Source organism: Lathyrus oleraceus, chromosome 7 (genome assembly GCF_024323335.1).
Source record: "Lathyrus oleraceus cultivar Zhongwan6 chromosome 7, CAAS_Psat_ZW6_1.0, whole genome shotgun sequence".
NCBI lineage: Eukaryota > Viridiplantae > Streptophyta > Magnoliopsida > Fabales > Fabaceae > Lathyrus > Lathyrus oleraceus.
Window position 1 is genome coordinate 259,397,909 of NC_066585.1, and position 10,363 is coordinate 259,408,271.

The window sequence follows — 10,363 nt, forward strand, 5'->3', positions numbered from 1 at the left end:
CCAATTTTTTATATCTTATTAACCAACTTTGTTTCCCTATTTAAAATTATTATTCACGAATATTATTCACAAAATACTGTTCATGATACTGTTCATAACACTGTTTATAAAAATATATTTTTTTATTAAAATAACACTGTTCACCATATTTATACGGTGAACAGTGTATACGGTGTAGGTGTAAGTAATGGTGTATAAAGTGAGGGTAGAAATAACATTGTTGTATATATAATTCTAATAACAGATCTGAATAGCTACAACACCATACATCTCTTTGTTTCATAGATGGAGTTTTTACTAAGCTGTATGATCCTCCTCTTTCTATTAGCATTCACTCTCTATTTTCTACTTTCTAAATGGACTAAAAACAACTCAAACATGATCAAGCTTCCACCTGGACCTACTCCTCTTCCTTTCATAGGAAACCTCCATGAATTAGGAAAAAAGCCTCACAAATCCTTAGCCAAATTAGCTGAAATCCATGGTCCACTCATGAGTCTAAAGCTAGGCCAAGTAACAACCATAGTTGTCTCTTCACCCAACATGGCAAAAGAAATACTCCACACACATGATCATGTCTTATCTAACAGAGTCATTCCACATGCTGTGACAGCTTATGACCACTACAAATATAGCATAACATTCTTACCCGTTTCACCTGTTTGGAGAAACTTAAGAAAAATATGCAGTAATCAGTTATTCTCTAACAAGACACTTGATGAGAGCCAGAATCTTAGGAGTCAGAAACTTCAAGAGTTTCTCAATGATATTAATCAAAGTAGTCTTGTTAACGAAGCTGTTGATATTGGAAAAATGGCTTTTAAGACCGCGATTAATTTGTTGTCAAACACTATTTTCTCTTTAGATTTTGTTGAGTCTGCTGGTTCAGTTGGAGATTTCAAGGAGCTTGTTGTGAAAATAACGGAAGAATCTGGAAAACCAAACCTTGCTGATCTTTTTCCTGCTCTTAGGATGTTTGATCTACAAGGTATTAAAGCTCGCACCTCTGCCTATGCTGGGAAGATTCTTGATATCTTTCAGCTTCTAATTGATCAAAGATTGGAGCTGAGGGAAGTACAAGGTTCTGACACAAACAATGACATGCTAAGTACCTTGCTCAACATTGCTCATGAAAACAGCCAAGATATGAACAAAACCAAAATCCAACACTTATCTCTGGTACTTTCTTATTATCCTTTTTCTCTCTTATTATAAATTATAAATACCTTTGACTTTTTTTACATGAATTAAGGAAAAATAGTTTATGTTTTTTTTTAATTATTAATTTATAAATATCAAAAACTTATTTACATAGGAGTATTGTTGATTTCGAAAAAGTTGAATTATGTGTGCTTTTATTTATCAGACTTTATTTGTTGCGGGTACGGATACAATTTCATCTACGCTAGAATGGGCCATGGCAGAATTGGTCAAAAATGAAAAGATTATGTCAAAAGCAAAACAAGAGTTGGAACAGATAATTGGCAAAGGCAAACCAGTGGAAGAATCAGATATAGCTAAACTTCCTTATTTACAAGCTGTATTAAAAGAGACATTTAGATTACACCCTCCAGTTCCATTTTTAATTCCTCGAAAAGCCAGTGCAACTGTGGAAATTGGTGGCTACACAATCCCAAAAGATGCACAAATAATGGTCAATGTTTGGGCTATTGGTAGAAATTCAAGTGTTTGGGAAAATGCAAGTTTGTTTTCACCAGAGAGATTCTTAAAATCTGAAATTGATTTTAAAGGTCACGATTTCGAACTTACGCCATTTGGCGCTGGAAGAAGAATTTGTCCTGGCTTGTTGTTAACTACAAAGGTGTTGTATTTGATGCTGGGTTCATTAATCAATTGTTTTGACTGGAAATTTGATGATGACACAAAAGTTGATGATATGAACATGGAGGATAAATTTGGAATCACATTAGCCAAGGCTCGACCATTAAGAATCATTCCTGAAAAAGTATGCAACTAGTACTTGGAATTTGTTTATAAAGAAATACTCGAGAAATATCCAATAAAAAGAGAGTAAATTTTAAATTTATTTAAAATTTAATTTCTTTTTTCATTGGATTTATGGGATGGTTGTGATGCGAAGGAGAGGGAAATTTTTATTTTTATTTTTTAATTAATAAAAATATTGTGATATGTATTATGGTTGTGTCCATCTATGAGTTTTCTGTTTGTTTATATTTATCTCATTACATAAATATACTTATGGAGAAAAGATATATTATATTATTATGCAGTTTTGTTTTTTATTACTTTCTTCTCTCTTTCCATTATATTAATGGTTATATTCAATATCACTTATCAACCTAGTTACATCGAATCTATATTTAGAATAGTTATATAAGATATACATTTTATGTTTAGCATGATGTGTATTGCACCATGTATGTGTGTATAGAGAATGCAAATGTTATCATCATACATATATGTATAATAGAGATGCATGGTGACATGAGCACTCCATGCCTGAGTTTAGCATGATATACAGGAACTTCTATAAATATGAGTGTCATGACTTTGTAAGAAAATTAATTCATTAAACATATTGCAATGAAGTTCACATTTTATTATGATATTATTATCTAATTCGATCCCTTATGCTCTCTAACTAACTTCAATTCAGTTATACTAACTTTAAGTTACAATCATATAAAGTTCCAAGAACTGAGACTTCGGCTTCTTCCTTGAACTTGTCACCTTGTGTGCTGCCATGAATGAAGCGTCTCAAGTTGCAATGATCCACCGTAATCGCATCACTTCGATCCTAAACTTTCAATTAAACTGCAAGATAACAATTATCTTATGTGAAATAAGTAGGTTGAAGGAGTCATCCTTACTCAAAGAGTGGTCAAGATCGTGGCCAATTCTTAAATTCAGCAGAAGTTTAAGTCAAAATAAAATCGTATTAAAGGCAATGTTTTTTAAGAATATGAATCTTGGATCATGCAAGACCAAGTTCTGTTCATCTGGATTTTCTCTACCATATCAAAATTTGTGTATCCTTGAGTGTTGTCATGCAAGCATGCCTTTGAAGTATGGGACAAGATTCACATATACTTTAATCCTCATATGAAGGAACGAGTTATGCAACTTTGTGTTTAGTTAAAATCTATGAAGAAAGGTAATAGATCCATTATTGAATATGTGCTTCGAGTGAAAGTCATTTCCAATTCTTTATTTGTTGTTGGAGATTCTATCTCAGAGCAAGATCAGATTCATTCCATCCTTGACGGTTTACCAGAAGAGTATGATTCGTTTATCATGCAATAGGAGTCGAAGAGTCTAGTTGAGGAATTAGAAAAATTCAAATAAGTTCAATAAAGTCTGAAGTTTGAATTCCTCAACTGTTGCAAACTAAAGGGATCGGAAGTGATGATGTATCCCAGATGGAGCGTCGCGTTGGACAAAAAGGACACTGGGAGCCTTGAAAAAACCAAGCCTCAATTGGCTATAGGAGGTAAATGGCCCCATCAAAGGTCAAACTATGCTTTTAACAAGAGGGGTATCCCTTACAAGACACAAAATGTGACCCCAAGACACAATGGTGGTCCACCCATGATCTATATCCCTCAGTCGAAGGCACTTGTGGGGAAGTGGATGCACCCCTAAGGCAAGGCAGGCACCAACCAAAGTAAGGGAGAAATGATAGATTTAAACACAACAAACACCTGGATAATTCTCAGGCTTCCAAGAATCATACCTGCAACCCAATTATAAGGGGGGAAATTCAATGACTCTGACATATTGGCGTAAATACCAGCGCCAAAAGAAATTGTCCAAAGAGATGCAGGATTCTTGAAATAACCAGGACCCAAGATCTAACAATAAAATGGCTAGAAAGCCAACCAAAGAGAGAACTCTCCCCCCACATTCACCTATCGAATCAAAAGTCAAGGTGGAGAGAAGGCCCCCCAAAGAGAAGGTGAACTCATCTTCTTCTGTCGAGCCTAAGGTCGAACCGACTATGAGGGAAATAAAAGATGGAGTAGATCCAACTTTATTTGGTGATAAAGAAGGATATAAATATGGTGACTGGGAGATGATAGAAGACAACTTCTCAGGGTCATGGGACGACTCCGAAGTCCTTTGAAACATAGTATCAATGTTACCAGTCGAATCGGATGTGGTAACTGAAGTGACAGATGCAGAAAAGGAATTTTCTGCATAGGAACAGGTTGATCACAAGTCAGTGTGCTATAATGTAATGAACAAAATATGCGTGAAATAATAGAATACCGTCTTCAAGAAACCTCATTTGAGGATGAAGAGTCACTTAGAACCACTCTCCACCAAAGCCAAAGTTGACAACTATGGTGTCAACAATGTCTTGGTCGACAGCGGCGCAATAGTTAATCTGATGTCCCACTCCCTGCTGAGAAAGATAGGGAAATTTGACACAGACCTCATGCCTCATAATATGGTGATCTCAAACAAATAGGGAAAGACCGACCATTCCCTAGAGGCAATCTAGGTGGACTTGGCTGTCATAACTACCATTCAACCAACCCTGTTTATGGTAGTACCCTCCAAAGCTAATTACATTCTACTGTGAGGAAGGGAGTGGATACATGGTTTCGGTGCAGTCACATCCTCTTTTCACTAGAGGATATCTATATGGAGGGAAGATGTCATAGTGGAGAATGTGGAGGCAGATCAAAGCTACTACCTGGCTGAAGTAAACCATGTTAGTAGAAAGACCTTCGACAAAAATCTGGTGAATAATACCATGTCCGCCAAAGGATGAGGGTTTCGCCCCTCAGGATAATATGTTCCCTTCAGTAAAACTCCACCCAACCCATGGTTTCATGTGGGAAAGGGAAGTTTGAGGAGAGGATCCCCCTAATGATGACGAAATATCCCTAACAGATTGAGTGATGACAAGCCCTACTATGTCTGAGTCGAATGGTTGGACCAAGATTACGACCTATGTGGCTGAAACCCATGTGAAAATGGCCCAAAAGGCCAAGATGCGAGATGAGTTGGCTAAAAAAGCCAAAGGAAAAGCTGAGTCGGACACATGGACTTGAATCATGACCTACTAGTCTGACAATCAAGAAAAGATGGCCCAAGAGGCTAAGTTACACCTCAAATTGGATAGTGAAGCCAACGTGGTGAGAGCGGTAGACCACACGCTCGACTAGAGGCTCTATTTCATCTATGATGATGAGCCTTTGGGCTATGATAAAAAACCCTTGATTTCGATTGTAAAAATCCAAGCACAAGATCCTCTAGAAGAGATGGATGTGGGAGATGGATCGATCAAAATGCCTACCTACATCAGCGTCAAGATAGATCCAAACTTAAAACACCAGGTATTGCAACTACTGAAGAACTACAAGGATTTCTGCGCATGGGACTACGATGAGATTCCAGGCCTTAGTCGAGAACTGGTAGAATTAAAGTTTCCCATTCATTCGGGAAAGAAACATATGAAGCAGTTACCAAGAAGGTTCGCTTCAGCAATATTGTCGAAGATAAAAGAACAGATTGAGAGGCTGCTGAAAAGGTTCATCAGGTCATAAAGGTATGTTGAATGACTTGCTAACATAGTACCAGTAATTAAAAAGAATGAAACTCTAAGGGTTTGCATAGATTTTAGAGATCTGAATAAAGTGACCCCTAAAGATGAGTGCCTTATGCCAGTCATAGAGATGCTTGTCAACTCGGCAGCAAGCCATGAATATCTAAGAATGTTAGATGGTTACTCTAGGTAAAATCAGATATTCATAGATAAATATGATGTGCCTAAGACATCATTCAAGTGCCCAGGCGCTTTGGGACCTACTAATGGGTCGTCATGCCCTTTGGATTAAAAAATACTGGCGCAAATTACCAGAGGGAAATGAATCTTATTTTTCATGACTTTATATAGGCTTGTATGCAAGTTTATATAGACGAAATTGTCATCAAATCCTCATCCAAAGATGGTCACATTAACCACCTTCAACAGTCCTTAGAAAGGATGAGGAAATATGGCCTAAAGATGAATTATCTGAAATGTGCCTTTTTTAAGTGCAAGATATTTCCTTGGATTTGTGGTCCACAAGAAAGAAATCAAAATAAATCAGAATAAGACTAAGGAAGTATTGGAGACGATGCCTCCTCAAAAAGTAGCTACAGTCATTGCTAGCGAAGATCAACTTCCTAAGAAGATTTATTTCCAACCTAAGTGGAAAAACCTAAGCATTTTCGCCACTACTTTAACTAAAAGGTGAAGAAAAGTTCATATGGGAATTGGAACATCATAAGGCGTTCGATGAAATAAAAGCCTATCTGTCATACGGTGAACTGGACCTTATTGGATTTGTAATCGCAATGTCGCGGTTAGCAAGAGTCGCCACCGACTTTTCTTTTATCCCATAAGGAAAGGTGGAAAAGAACAGGAAAGACCTTAATTTTAAATTCTTAGGTTCGGGAGGTACTTTATACAAAGGGAAGGTATTAGCACCCTTTGTATCCATGGTTATCCATGGGCTCTTAATTTCTCAATCATTTATGTTTTTTTTTTTTTTATTTGAAAAAGGTGGTTGAAAAGTGTATAAAAAAGGTTTTGAAAATGAGAATTTAACTTTGTAATGATTCTTGCATGAATGTATACAAAGTGATTATCTCGTTTAATCTTGAAAATAGTTTAGAAAAATATAACTTGGCAATGATCCTAGTACGGATATATGCTAAGTGGTGATTTTCTAAAAAGGATGTTTGAAATGTGTGGGGGTGTGAAAAGTATTTTTTAGGTTATGAATGAGCAATTAAGGTTATACCTGTCCGAGATCTTTCCGGGCATTTCCTATCCTTATGAGGGTAAAACTGTCCTTACTATTGAGAAGTAAGTAGTTTTATCCTTGGGATGTAGAAGGGTCATCGTAGGGTCATCGATTGGTCATTGAAGGCAACAGTTGTGAGGATACCTTAGCATTCGAAGGGACTATCATCATTTAACCGTAGGCTACACCGAAGGGTCATCGAGGGACGAAATCGTATTTCCGAAGGCAACATCCGAGGGACTATGATGATTTTACCGAAGGGTCTTTGCTAAGGATATCCCCATATTCGTGGGACATGACCGTAATATCATAATCGTGGGGTAATAAAGAGAGGTCCGATATCATTTATTGAAAGTCCATGTTTTCAGTTCATTAGGTAATTATGGTGATACCGCATTAAATCGATACATTAAAATCAATACATTAAGGATCACTACATTAAAATTAATTAGGCAATCAATATGAATCTTCACATTAAAGTGAAATAATTTAGAATCCCTCTCCATGAAGGCTTCCCATGCATAAAGCGGAGTACCTAGCCAGCCACTTCCTTGAGAACATGCGAGCTTTAACACAAATTAAACACACGGGTGAGAATACCAAGTTAAAGTGCAATTGAAAATTGCACTACAGAATGAACACAACAGTCACAAAGCCGGATAATGCATGATTACAATAAGACAAACATAGAACGAAATATGAGAGCAGCTACTGGTCCATTCGCCTCTGCTTCGCCTAGCGAAGACGTAGCGAATATTCGCTCCAGGCTCGCTTAGCGATGTGCTAGCGAGCGGCCACAGATTTTGAATTGTGGCAATCGTACTGTCTCCAAAACCTTGAATTATGACATTAAATTACAGGCACAGCATGGATAGCATTCATGATGTTCAAGCATATTTCAATTTGCATGTTACATATCAAAATTTAATCATGATTCATTATGTAAGTAACGGTTATCAATTGGAAGCATATAACAATGACAATACGCAAACCTGTTTGCAATTGCTAGGTTGAACTGATCACTCTAGGTATCGGATGGGGCTGGGCGGTGGCAACTTCGAGGCGGATGAGCGGCCTTCAGGGTTTCCGTCTTCTGAATTCTCTGGATCGGCAGGGTTTCTGTGTTTCTCCCTCTGGATGTGTGTTTCCGTCCGTCTTCGTCCGTCTCTGTGTGTTCTTTTTCGTGGCAGAGGAGCATGTATTTATAGTAGTGGTAGTGGTGACCTAATGGGCTTAAAATGAGGTCCAAAATTTCCAATTTTCGCAAGCTTCGCTAGGCGAAGGAATTGCTCGCCTAGCGAGCAAGCTAGGTTTGGGCTTTTTCTGGACCTGATGCTTCGCTGGGCGAGTGGCATGCTGAGATATTCGCTAGGCGAAGGAATTGCTCGCCTAGCGAGCAAGCTATTTTGGGCCACTTTGGATTAGGCCTGTTGTGAGCTGGGCTTTTGTCCATTTGATATCAGTGCCTTGCAGATCAAGTCAGAGGGTCTTGGAAAATGCTTTGTAATTTCAATGGGCAAATTTTGGGGTATGACAGCTGCCCCTGTTCAATATTCTTGCACCGAGAGAGTAGAATGGTATGTGCCGTTCGTGGTCTGGAGGTGAAAGATTATTGAACACTATAATGCCCCGAAAATTTGCGCTTGTCCATTAGGAGCTAGTCTTGATGGAGATGGGCTTAGGGATGCCATCCAGGAAACTTGATGAGGAGATTTCCAGATTGTGTCGTACGTCAGACGATATCTGGAGACATGGGTGTCACACCGGGTCGTACATCAGAACGTATAGTGAATTATCCATCATGCTGTTGACTTCGTTGGGGAGTCAGAGTATGTTATATACTGCTGGGGATAAGGGATCAGAATGGATCGTATATTAGACCGTGTCTGAATACCAGAGTGAGTTATTCATTAGGCGGATGACTTTGCTGGGGATGAAAGATCAGAATGGATCGTATGCTAGATCGTCTCTGAGTTGCAGAATGGGCCGTCCGTTAGGCTGAATCTGCTGAAAAGGGAGTAGCCGTATACTAGACTACCGTTCAGGGATGTACCTGTCCGAAGGTAGCACCTGAGAAAGGGAGTAGCCGTATACTAGACTACCATTCAGGAATGTACCTGTCCGAAGGTAGCACCTGAGAAAGGGAGTAGCCGTATACTAGACTACCATTCAGGAATGTACCTGTCCGAAGGTAGCACCTGAGAAAGGGAGTAGCCGTATACTAGACTACCATTCAGGAATGTACCTGTCCGAAGGTAGCACCTGAGAAAGGGAGTAGCCGTATACTAAACTACCATTCAGGAATGTACCTGTCCGAAGGTAGCACCTGAGAAAGGGAGTAGCCGTATACTAGACTACCATTCAGGAATGTACCTGTCCAAAGGTAGCACCTGAGAAAGGGAGTAGCCGTATACTAGACTACCATTCAGGAATTTACCTGTCCGAAGGTAGCACCTAAGAAAGGGAGTAGCCGTATACTAGACTACCATTCAGGAATGTACCTGTCCGAAGGTAGCACCTGAGAAAGGGAGTAGCCGTATACTAGACTACCATTCAGGAATGTACCTGTCCGAAGGTAGCACCTGAGAAAGGGAGTAGCCGTATACTAGACTACCATTCAGGAATGTACCTGTCCGAAGGTAGCACCTGAGAAAGGGAGTAGCCGTATACTAGACTACCATTCAGGAATGTACCTGTCCGAAGGTAGCACCTGAGAAAGGGAGTAGCCGTATACTAGACTACCATTCAGGAATGTACCTGTCCGAAGGTAGCACCTGAGAAAGGGAGTAGCCGTATACTAGACTACCATTCAGGAATGTACCTGTCCGAAGGTAGCACCTGAGAAAGGGAGTAGCCGTATACTAGACTACCATTCAGGAATGTACCTGTCCGAAGGTAGCACCTGAGAAAGGGAGTAGCCGTATACTAGACTACCATTCAGGAATGTACCTGTCCGAAGGTAGCACCTGAGAAAGGGAGTAGCCGTATACTAGACTACCATTCAGGAATGTACCTGTCCGAAGGTAGCACCTGAGAAAGGGAGTAGCCGTATACTAGACTACCATTCAGGAATGTACCTGTCCGAAGGTAGCACCTGAGAAAGGGAGTAGCCGTATACTAGACTACCATTCAGGAATGTACCTGTCCGAAGGTAGCACCTGAGAAAGGGAGTAGCCGTATACTAGACTACCATTCAGGAATGTACCTGTCCGAAGGTAGCACCTGAGAAAGGGAGTAGCCGTATACTAGACTACCATTCAGGAATGTACCTGTCCGAAGGTAGCACCTGAGAAAGGGAGTAGCCGTATACTAGACTACCATTCAGGAATGTACCTGTCCGAAGGTAGCACCTGAGAAAGGGAGTAGCCGTATACTAGACTACCATTCAGGAATGTACCTGTCCGAAGGTAGCACCTGAGAAAGGGAGTAGCCGTATACTAGACTACCATTCAGGAATGTACCTGTCCGAAGGTAGCACCTGAGAAAGGGAGTAGCCGTATACTAGACTACCATTCAGGAATGTACCTGTCCGAAGGTAGCACCTGAGAAAGGGAGTAGCCGTATACTAGACTACCATTCAG

The 10,363-nt window shown here is 39.6% G+C and overlaps 1 protein-coding gene across 1 annotated transcript; it reads left to right on the forward strand.

Moving 5' to 3' along the window:
- The first annotated feature begins 244 nt into the window (after positions 1 to 244).
- Positions 245 to 2,247, forward strand: LOC127107123 (geraniol 8-hydroxylase). Its single transcript, XM_051044398.1, has 2 exons — positions 245 to 1,179; positions 1,367 to 2,247. Exons 1-2 carry the CDS (start codon positions 286 to 288, stop codon positions 1,976 to 1,978), a joined length of 1,506 nt encoding a protein of 501 aa, XP_050900355.1. The 5' UTR covers positions 245 to 285; the 3' UTR covers positions 1,979 to 2,247.
- The last annotated feature ends 8,116 nt before the right edge of the window (positions 2,248 to 10,363 follow it).